The sequence below is a fragment of the Idiotropiscis lumnitzeri genome, chromosome 3 (genome assembly GCF_059441095.1).
Source record: "Idiotropiscis lumnitzeri isolate Australia: NSW breed Sydney's pygmy pipehorse chromosome 3, RoL_Ilum_1.0, whole genome shotgun sequence".
Classification (NCBI taxonomy): Eukaryota; Metazoa; Chordata; class Actinopteri; order Syngnathiformes; family Syngnathidae; genus Idiotropiscis; species Idiotropiscis lumnitzeri.
In genome coordinates, this window is record NC_142393.1 from 60,934 (window position 1) to 71,330 (window position 10,397).

A 10,397-nucleotide genomic window follows, 5' to 3' on the forward strand; every position below is an offset into this window, starting at 1 on the left:
GGGCTGAACATTTTTATGAATAAGGCAGGAGTGTCGAGGGCGGGGTACTGACCGGTAGAAAGGCTCAAGTGCGCCGCTCTGCCATTTGCATTCCTGTGTTGAATGACGCAGTGAGGAAACTGCAGGCAAGCAATACAGTTAACAGGAATTACAAACACCCGACTTCCAAAAAACTCATCCATATACGAACAAACACTGACTGATGTCCATAAATGTTTGTCAAATGCCGTCTTTAGAACATGCTACTATTCAGTACGGTCGTTCCGCTTTTTACCGTAGCGCAGGCCGAGCGTCTCATCACTCACATACAACATTCGGAAGAAGGAAGACCAATCACAGTTTTCGAGCTGCCTTTCAACTCTTCTCTTGTCGACGATATTCGGCACCGTCCACTGAAGACGTCCCCAAAGACGGACGACAAGTCTGTCTCTTCCCAAACGTTTCCCTCCTCCATCGTCTACGTATGCACATGGATTTTGCCTCAAGCTTGCTAACAGCACAGTGCGAGTGTTCCGCTTGGTGCCAGAATTCCCCAATGGCCCAAATAGTTGAGGGGTCCAATTGGGACGGGTTGCTTTTGTATCATGACTTTCAGTTGACTTCCTGTTTTTTAGCAGAGAGATATCCATTTTTTAAAACGTCTCGTGTGTCAACTTGTTCCTGTTCTGTATTTTACCGAACACGAGAATACTGCCTTCAAGAACAAATCTCTGCCTCCGTGTTGGAGGTGGGAAAATGATTCAGGTTGTTATGCACAGACGAGAACTTTCCGAGACGTCAGCAACCTTGATGATCTCCTTTTGTGGCCGCAGTGGAAATGAAGGCAGACCAAACCCAAAAGGACTCTCCAGTTTAGTTTCCCTTGTGTGTGTATGCGTGTGGGTGCGTGCGTGCGTGTGTGTGCGTGTGTGAGAAGATTTCCTTCCTGTGGCTCTCGGTTTCTGGAAGTAACCAAATCCTCAAAGGCCTTTTGACACGCAACACCACGATGAAAAAAGAAAGGGCAAAACATTGCACCTGTTGCTTTTTTGAAGCACTTTGCACGAGTTTTGTCTTGGATGATTTAAACGTATCAAAGACAATTCTAAGGCTTAAGAAAAGGAACCTTGTTCCGAGGTATAAAATAATGTTTTAGTTTTGAAGCATTCCACAAGTGCGAGACAGGCAAGTAACAAGCCATATTTTCCTTCTTGAATCGTCACAGCAAAACATCGAGGCCGACTTGCGGCAGTTTGGCAATGCAAGCACAAAATGTGCCCAGAAAAGTGTTCGAAGAGTGCAGAGACCAAAGTCATCGTCTCCCCAAAACGCAAATGTAAGTAATGCCTGTACAAGAACACAGTTTGCTCTTGACAAAACTTGATTTATTGACCCCCCCCCCTTTTTTTTTCTGTACAACCGATCCGCAGCTTTTTAGCATTTCAATCTTTGCTGGAAATTTCACATAATAGAGGTTTTATGCTCGTAATAGAATTTTCGAAGCCTATGTCTAATAGGAAAAAATTGGCGTCAAGGAAGTACATTGTGTTGAAGTGAAACATCACAATTGAGAGGCTAACGTCAATGTATGGTGGGGACCAGCTAAGTTTAGCCTGGGTTGTTGATGAAAGTTTCTCCAAGTGTACGCCAGAAATGTTTAAGGATAATGTTGTAAGCTTTGAAATGATATGAAATTGTTTTGTGAGAGTAGGTTTTAGCTATCGATTTAGATGATTAAGGTAGGCCGATACAAGCATTTTCAAGAGTATGTCATTCAATCCCGTATTTTTGCGGTTGGTGGCAGGGCTCATTCCAGATCAAGTTTAATGTCGTGTGTTGACAAGTTACTGTACGGTTCATTAACGCAAAACATTTCAATGGATGCAATGATTATCAATTCCAAGTCACCTCACCCTCATCAACCTCTTGGCCCACTTTCCGATCATGATCATTTATATATATACAGTGAAACCCCGCTACTTCGCGGTTCACCTTTCGCGGGTTCAGTGCTTCGCGGGTCTAAAAAATATTCGGGGGCGTTGTAGTTTCGCCGAGCGGCACAAGGGGGCGCTGAAGCGGTTAGACGGCCGGCGTGCGCCGAAGAGGAGAGTGGACGAAGAAGAGAGTGACGAAGAAGCGCAGGTTCCCCCGGACACGATTGGTGGCGACGTTTCGCGCGGTTCGGACCGTATCAGAGCTCCGGCCGGCGTGCGTGGCAGTTAAACCGTAGATGAGCACCTTCCCCGGGCACGGGCGGTGCCAAACGGCCCCTAAGTTTAACCGAATGGGAGCTGCCGAGGAGGAGGGCATGCTCGCGTCACAGTAAGCCGAAGAGGAGCACCTTCCCCGGGCACGGGCGGAGCGCGAGGCTGTCAGTTATGAATGAATAAATAAATAAATAAATAAATGAAGAATGCCACCTTTCATTTCACTGTCATGATCCGTGCCTGTCATGCCGCGTGTGTTTTTGTTTTTTCAGCTGTGTGGGCGTTCCTCCAGCGATAGTCTCGCGCCATGCCGTCAGCTGCTGCGAGACGCGCTGATTACACTGACTATATTGTGATTATAATAAATATTGTAACGTTGTATAATGAATCAGGCCAATTTGTCCATCAGCGAACGCTTTTATTATTAAGCCAAAAACGGCTGCTGTTGGCCGCAACCACGCCGATCAGAGAGAGAGAGCAACACAACGACAACAACATAACGTTCACTCCCCTGCTGCCTTCACAGCCTCCACAGAAAAGAGGAAAACACAGAACCCTTGAACCATTTACAAAGTCGCTACACTATCTTTGTATCACCACCTTTTTTCCCGTGTCTGCGTTTGGAGAGTCCTGTTCAACCCTCCAGCTCTGCTGGAGGATCATAACATTCACAGGGCACACGGACGGCGTACCAGCAGGTAAAAGTCGAAGTAATTAAATAAATACAAAAAGAAGTAATTGAATAAATACAAAAATAATGGCTGGGGAATAAAAACACAAGTTTTAATAATAATTTGTTTTTTTTTGTTATAACATGAATTTCACTCTCTCTCTCTCTACCCATATATATATATATATATATATATATATATATATATATATATATATATATATATTTATTTTTTTATTTTTTATTTTTTTAAGCATTTTTGAAGGTGTGCCGCTACTTCGCACCTATATATATTTATATATATATATATATATATATATATAGGTGCGAAGTATATATATACAGTGTTTTTTTTTTTTTTAAGGTGCGACGCTACTTCGCGGATTTTCAGTTTTCGCGGGTGGTCTCGGTCCCCATTAACCGCGATAACCGGGGGTTCACTGTATATATATATATATATATATATATATATATATATATATCAATTAGGGCTGTCAAAATTAAAGCGTTAACTCGGGTGATTAATCCCAAAAAAATTAACTCAGTTAAATATGTTAACTCAGTTTGATTTACTTAAAAAATCATTTGCATACTTTGCAAATATTGTGCCATATTAGCTGTCTTTAGCACGTCTCACAACAAAACATCGTGTTTAAGTTACCACTGGGCCTTGCAAACCAACACTGCTGTGAGTGTGGCGCTTGTGGGCTGTTTTGAGAAATGTTTCGAAAATAAATTGCTGTAAAGATGTCTCCATTTAGATCGTATTCAAGAATCCAAGAAAGCTATTAGAACAGTCTTTGAATTAAATATACTTTATATTTGGTGATTTTGCATCAATCCCAAAATATTATTCAAGTAAATATCTGTTATAAGCTTCGGAAAAAATAGTAGTTGAAAAATGTGATTAATCACAATTAATCATGGAATTCCTTGTGATTAATTAGTTTAAAAAATTAATCCCTTGAGAGCTATTTATATATATATGTATGAAATTACTCATATTCATATTCATATTTCTGTCATGATGTTGTGTATTTTAGGCGGGAAATTTATCCAACGAAGCTCTCGATTTACTGGTCGATCTCCGGTCGTACCCTCGCCCATGACCACAAGCTGTGGGGTTTGACCAAAGAAGAAGATCCTGGATACAAGCGGCCCAAATGAGTTTCCATCAATGGGGGTCCGGGCTCTCCCTTAGACATCGGAGGAGATGCTCTGTCATCCGAGAGGGACTTGGTCGAGCCTCTGCTTCTTGGCATTGAGAAGAAGAAGAGCCAGATGAGGTGGCTCAGGCATCTGATAAGGACGCCTCCTGGACGCCTGCCTGGTGAGGTGTTCCGGGCATGTCCCAGTGCCAGGAAGCTCCGAGGACGGCCCAGGACACGCCGGTGAGCCGAGGGATCCCTCCGGAAGAGTTGGAGATGTGGCTGGGGAGAGGAAAGTTGGGACTTTTGTGCACAAGCTGTCCTTTGCGACCTAACCTCGGATCAGCGGCAGATGATGGATTTGTTGTGCAGCTTCTCCCCTAGTATTTACAGTAGCAGGCTTGGGTCGGAAGGGATCGCCGCCTTGGCTATGACATAAGGCAAACGTGGAAAACTGGATGGGAGTGGCTCGGTGAAGAAGCCTTCTCTGCAAAGAGGCTTGCTCAACAGCAGTGAGCACTTCAAGCTAACGCCGTTGGATGTCATTTCAAATGCTCGAGCACATGTTGGTCTTTGTTCTGTGGCTCAGATGGATCATCAATATGGACTCAGTGGGAGGTCAACCCGAGCGAGCGGCTCATCACGGAGAAAAACTGATCGACTTCCTTTGAATGAGCGCAGCAACAATTCACAGCTCCTTCAGTTCACACAAATCTGGCACACATGCAGACTGAAACTTGATTCCATGTTAACTACTTGGCCTTAAAAGAAAAGAAAAAGTGGAACGCCATTGAAGTCCAACATAGAATTCAACCAAAGACTCTTATATTTAAAATGAACCACCATAATGTGAGACCTCGCAGACTTCATCGTCAAAAGCATCCATAGGATTAACCCCCCGAAGTCTTTTTTGGTTTCTTTTTTGCTTTTTCTGTGGTCATCACTGAAGGGTCTTGGTGACAGCAAAGAGCGAAAATGTGATGAAATGAAACGTATTGGGGACAGCTGACAGATTGTGCTCTGTGCCTATCTCAGGACCTCACACACTGAATTCCAAAAGAAAGAGTACATGCTCTTTGTTCAGCTGAAAAAAAAAGTTTCCTTCTTGCTTTTAAAATCGTCAGCAGGAAAACAAGATTTTTGTGGAACTACGCTTAAGCCTTCATGGGGAGCCCTAAGCAGACACCCATCAATGCAACGTCACCATCTACACTGATCTGTTTGTCATGACATTCTTTTGCAGATCTGAATTTGACAGTCAACTCAGTGCTGTTGAAAAAGTGACATGTTGTAACGCCACCTTGGTGGCAGGTAACAGTTCGATTCCAGTCAAAAAATATTGAAATCCGCTGCAGTCAATGAGTCAACTGTGGTTTGCTTTTCTTTTCTTTTTCTTTTTTTTCCACGTCTAATGATTGTTCCTCAAGTGGATACATTAATTATTGCATCTGTAAAATGGGTTTTGAATTTGGCCCAAGTCAGAGATTTTTCAGTGTCCCAAAATTGGATTGTGTTCCTCTCGTGTTTGGGATGGAATCAAGTTTTTAATTCCCCCAGCACACTTCCGGTTCGAATCCTCTTCAAGTCTCAGACGAGATATTGCATAACTCACTTATTCCTTTGACACTTTGTTGTTTTCTTTTCGCACTTGTGGCCAACCAATAACAAGACGCTCGTCATTGCACGCTCATCTTTTCACTGTTTGTTTTCTCACGTTTGCTTTCTCCATTTGTGAGATTTGGGACCTGCGTCTTCTGGAAAGTCACAAATCAATTGAATCATTTTGACAACATATTGACGTTAACTTGACATCAGATGTCCACTGGGAAACCAACCAAAGCACACCGACTTCAATGGCGCAAATGAATATTTGGTTGCCACAAAGTATTGAAACAACAGAAATTTTTACCTGCTTGATGTTGTGAATCACTCAAAGTATCAAGCTGGGATTGCGATGCGATCTGCTCGGGATGGATGGCATATTCAGTACATTACTTTGTGCTGATTGGGCGATGCGGGAACTTGTTTACGCAGACCAAACTTTTGTTTTGACCAATCCGAGCAACGGATGAAAATGTCGTCACCGGCACGTGCCTTGTTTTGACCAGCTGAGTCAAGTTGTCATTTTTTGCAACATTTGCAAACATGCGGATGAAATGTTGATTTTTTTTAATCAAGCTGATTTTCAACAAAGAAAATTTTTCATCCCAGCCATGTATCCCGCCCCCAAGCACAATGTTGGATTGTGATTGGTCGCACCATCAGTGGACAAGTCAGCGGGCTCGGGACAACATGGATCGTCTGCGTTTTTATGAACTCACGAATACCACGAGAATTTAGCTTGCAGGCAAGGTTAAAGCAGCCCTCTGTGGGATTTTGAATTTCTTATTGATACGGCCACCTGCGGCCGAAAAATGAAATTGTATACTCGTTTCTTCACGTGCACGTGTCATTGTTTTACTTTTTCTTTTTTTTTTTTTTTTTAACCTTCCTCTGAGAAACTGTGTGTCCGGGGCATGCTAGTCAGCTGTCTCTTCTGAGCAGATAATGGCAAAAGCTTTCTATTCTTATAATTAGATATTAAGGATGTATTATGTCAGAGACACAAATGGTCAAAGGAAACGCCTATTGTAAAGATATTTTGGGGCAAAATCCCACTGAGTACAGCTTTAAAGAAATGTGTGCACATTATATCTATATTTTGTCATTTCTGGGGCTCTTTAGTTTACTGCAATCAAAAGTGTTGTTTGCATTTTTGCTTTTTGTACCTTTGCATTTGCACTTAAAGATTTGAATCAGTTCTACGTTTACCACAGTGTTTGTTTATTCACAGTCTGGGTGTGATTACTTTTGCAATGTATCTGCATCAGGTAAGTGGCGTGCCATAATGTCTATGTATCTTTTTATCAGTCAAGCCTATTGTCATTTCCAATTTTGGGTGCCGATATGGTTGTGATATCACAGTGGGTATCGACCAGTCAGTATCAACCTTGCCAATGCATCCCAGTGAGCCGCCGCACAGGCCACTGCAAAGTGAGGAGCGAACCCTCCTGGCTTCCACGTGGAGCCATGTAGAGCCGCGTGTTGACATGTAGTCTCGCTGCAGCCCAAGTGGAACGATGACGTTTGCGATGCTGCGCCCGGTGACCGCGCGCTTCTATTCCGATCTGAGTGTCGCGTCCGAGGACGACGAGAACCGCAGCGAAAGTGACGACAGCTCGGAGCGGCTCTGCTTCGGCGGCAAACGCGCGAGGACCGCGCGCGAAGCGGACGGCGCGTCCGGCCCGGTGGTCGTGAAGCAGCGCAGCGCGGCCAACGCCAGGGAGCGCGGCCGGACCCAGAGCGTTAACAGCGCCTTCACGGCCCTCAGGACCCTCATCCCCACCGAGCCGGTGGACAGGAAGCTGTCCAAGATCGAGACGCTGCGGCTGGCCTCCAGCTACATTTCGCACTTGGCCAACGTGCTGCTCATCGGGGACGGCTGCGCGGATGGACAGCCGTGCTTGGACGCGGTGCACGCGCAAGCTGGAGATGGAGACAAGGCGAGCCAGCAGCCCAGGACCATCTGCACTTTCTGCTTGAGCAACCAGAGGAAAGGGGTAAGGCAGCAAACGTTCAAACATCTTAAAAGAACAAGAGCGACCCACGCAGTCGTGTTCATTTGACGCTTTGTCGCCTGGGAAAACCAAAAGCGACGAATTCCTCTCTTCTTGCATTGCTTTCTATTTTTACAGAACTCTTTCTTCACTTGCGGTTTGCTTTGTTCTTTAACCTCACTGAGCTTTGACTCTACCAAGTGTCTTCTAATGAATAATAATGTGCACTCGTACCATGTAAATGTGTCCGCACGGAAATTGAGCTTCACTCCGTTCACCACTTGAGTTCTTCAGATGGTTCATGAGTCAATACTGGTTCTTTTGAAAGGTGACACCCCCGATTACACCATCATGGGGTTCTTGAAAACTGGAACATGAGCACCATTTGCGGTTCTATCTCGAACCACTGTGTATTGGCTTTTCTATTTCCAGGAATGGCTGCTGAATATGATACAGAATCAGTCCCCACAAGTCGAAATTTGATTTGTTTAAAGTGTAACGCTCGTGAGGAGAAACAATGTATTCATTTAGCAAAATTTGTAAAAATAAATTATTCTAGCTATTTTATTATGACTATATTGTGTTCAACGATGGCTAATGAGTTTAAATTATGAATAACACGTGTAAAAATGAGCAGAAATGACAACAAACATCATACTTAAGAAGGTGTATGCCTGATTCCTGATCAATAATATATGATGACATCATGACATTCCTTTGTAAATACATTGGTGACTGTGTTTGAGATTATTATCATTGGATTTCAAGTATGTCACATTTTACTCTCGCTGCATGAGACAACAACGAGAAATGAGAGCCGCTGATTGTGAAAATGAGGGAACTCCTTGTTTTGTCTTCTCCCCTAAAGGACAGCAACGAGTGTTTGAAGATGCGCAGACGGGCCCCACGACTGAGGCGCTGACCGAAACGACCGGTGAAGGATTGGCAACGTGAAAGCCGTCCAAAGACTTTCTCAGGGAAAGACGCACACACGCGCACACGCGTCCATGCTGGATCCAGACGACAGTATTTATACTTGACAGAGAAATTGAAGCGTAAGCCCCTCAAGGATGCCGTGCATTAGTTTGAGACTTATGACTGTTTGGACTTCTTTGTTTGCATAAAGTTTATTTCATGTCAAATGTTTCGTATATTTGTCATCTTTCCTGAAATATAGACGCCATCTCCTGAGGTTGGGTCAACGCTGCGTTATTTCTCGCCATGTTGACACTTTAAATGCTGTACACAAAAGTGTTGAAGGAAAAATGAAGAATCGGGGCAAAGTAAAATGACATGTTTTTGACTTCAATGTTGCGTTTTTTAATGTCAAATGTGTTAAATGTTTAAAATGTATGATAATATCCCAAAAGTATAGCTGAACTATAATGAGGAAGAGGTCCTTTGAACTTGTGACTATTCAAATTCTGAACGTTGCTGATCGTTTGCTTTCTGTCTTCTTCTTTCTCCAAAACAAAGATTTGCCTTCTGACATTGACACTTTTTGGAAAAATATACTCAAGTATAACTTGATGAAATGTCATTGCTCATCTTCAGCCATCCAAAAGGCTTTCATTCGCGTATCCTCATTAAACAAGAATTCGATTCGCTTCATGTTACAACTTTTTATGATCAAAGAAAAATGATTTCAATCTGGTGTGCCTTCTGCACGTTCTGTGTATATATATATATATATATACATATTTTACTACAACAAATAATCTCTGGCATACAGGCTTACCACTGAAATGTTTACGAAGCCGGCAAGAAGCAGAGTTAAAAAAAAGTGTGAGTTTTCTGTTGTCATTAGTCGACTTGTTTTTTTTTCTTCTTAGTCTCACGATTGTTTTTTTTTTTTTTAAGTCTGCTATCGATTAGTCATGGCAAATAGTGGCCCACACTCTGGTTGGACCCCCAAACACAGCTGTTGGTATGCCAGAGGTATAAATCACTGCCGCAGGCCGACGGACAGGGAGAGATGAGGTGAGAGGTCACAAGTGAAAGCCCGTTTGTAGCAGTAGAAGCAAATGATGCAAAAGTAGTCTTTACTTTGCTTCAAACCGAAAGTAACAAATAGTTCTTCTATGAAAATATACTGTTGACATTCAAAACAATAAAAAGTAGGACGAGGCCAAAATAGATTGTGCATGAGCAAAGGTCGTTGAACCTCACTTATGCTTTGTCCGTACAATTTGGTTTTTGGTCTTGTAAGAAAAAACTTACAGCAGAGTACAAAAATGGCCGCACTTGCACTTTGCGTTACACACCATCATGAGTCGTCAATTTCCATTTGATGAACGTTTGGCCTTGGCGGAGGTCTTCACGCCATTGCGAGACACCGTAATTCTCGCATCTACTTTCATTTTGGAATTGCCACTCAAAAGAAATGATTTTTTTTTTTGTTCCATCCGTGGGCCAACCGAGGTCGGCTTCATTTTACAATGTTCTGTGAAATTTTGTTGAGAAAAACTTTCCAACATGGCGGTAGCAGCTCAAGCACGCTTACAAGTTGCAGTTTGACGTCACTTGAATTTGCTGAACGGAAGGACGGAGGACGGCTTTAAGAAAAGTGAATATGAGTGGCTCCAAACACGAACGTCTTGAGCGGTGTCAGGCCAAGCGCAATTTGCTGCATGCTCAGAGCGCGGGCCCCCTTGAATGGCTCCCCTTAGGCTCCCCCGGCAGGAGGATGTCACCGAGGCTCAGGAAGGGAAAACAACGTGCAGCCGACCTCTCTGAGGAAGCCTCTGAGCGGCAGGCTTTGGGTCAGCGCCAGCCTTGACATCATCCTGCGCTGGAC

The 10,397-nt window shown here is 43.5% G+C and overlaps 1 protein-coding gene across 1 annotated transcript; it reads left to right on the plus strand.

Moving 5' to 3' along the window:
* The first annotated feature begins 7,023 nt into the window (after nucleotides 1–7,023).
* Nucleotides 7,024–9,171, plus strand: tcf15 (transcription factor 15). Its single transcript, XM_088291154.1, has 2 exons — nucleotides 7,024–7,603; nucleotides 8,469–9,171. Exons 1-2 carry the CDS (start codon nucleotides 7,124–7,126, stop codon nucleotides 8,520–8,522), a joined length of 534 nt encoding a protein of 177 aa, XP_088147280.1. The 5' UTR covers nucleotides 7,024–7,123; the 3' UTR covers nucleotides 8,523–9,171.
* The last annotated feature ends 1,226 nt before the right edge of the window (nucleotides 9,172–10,397 follow it).

Excerpts from the sequence above, each read along its gene's own strand:
- tcf15 (XM_088291154.1), top strand. The coding sequence starts at position 7,124 with ATGACGTTTGCGATGCTGCGCCCGGTGACCGCGCGCTTCTATTCCGAT. Across the intron at positions 7,604-8,468 it reads TGAGCAACCAGAGGAAAGGG|GACAGCAACGAGTGTTTGAA; the intron begins GTAAGGCAGCAA and ends TCTCCCCTAAAG.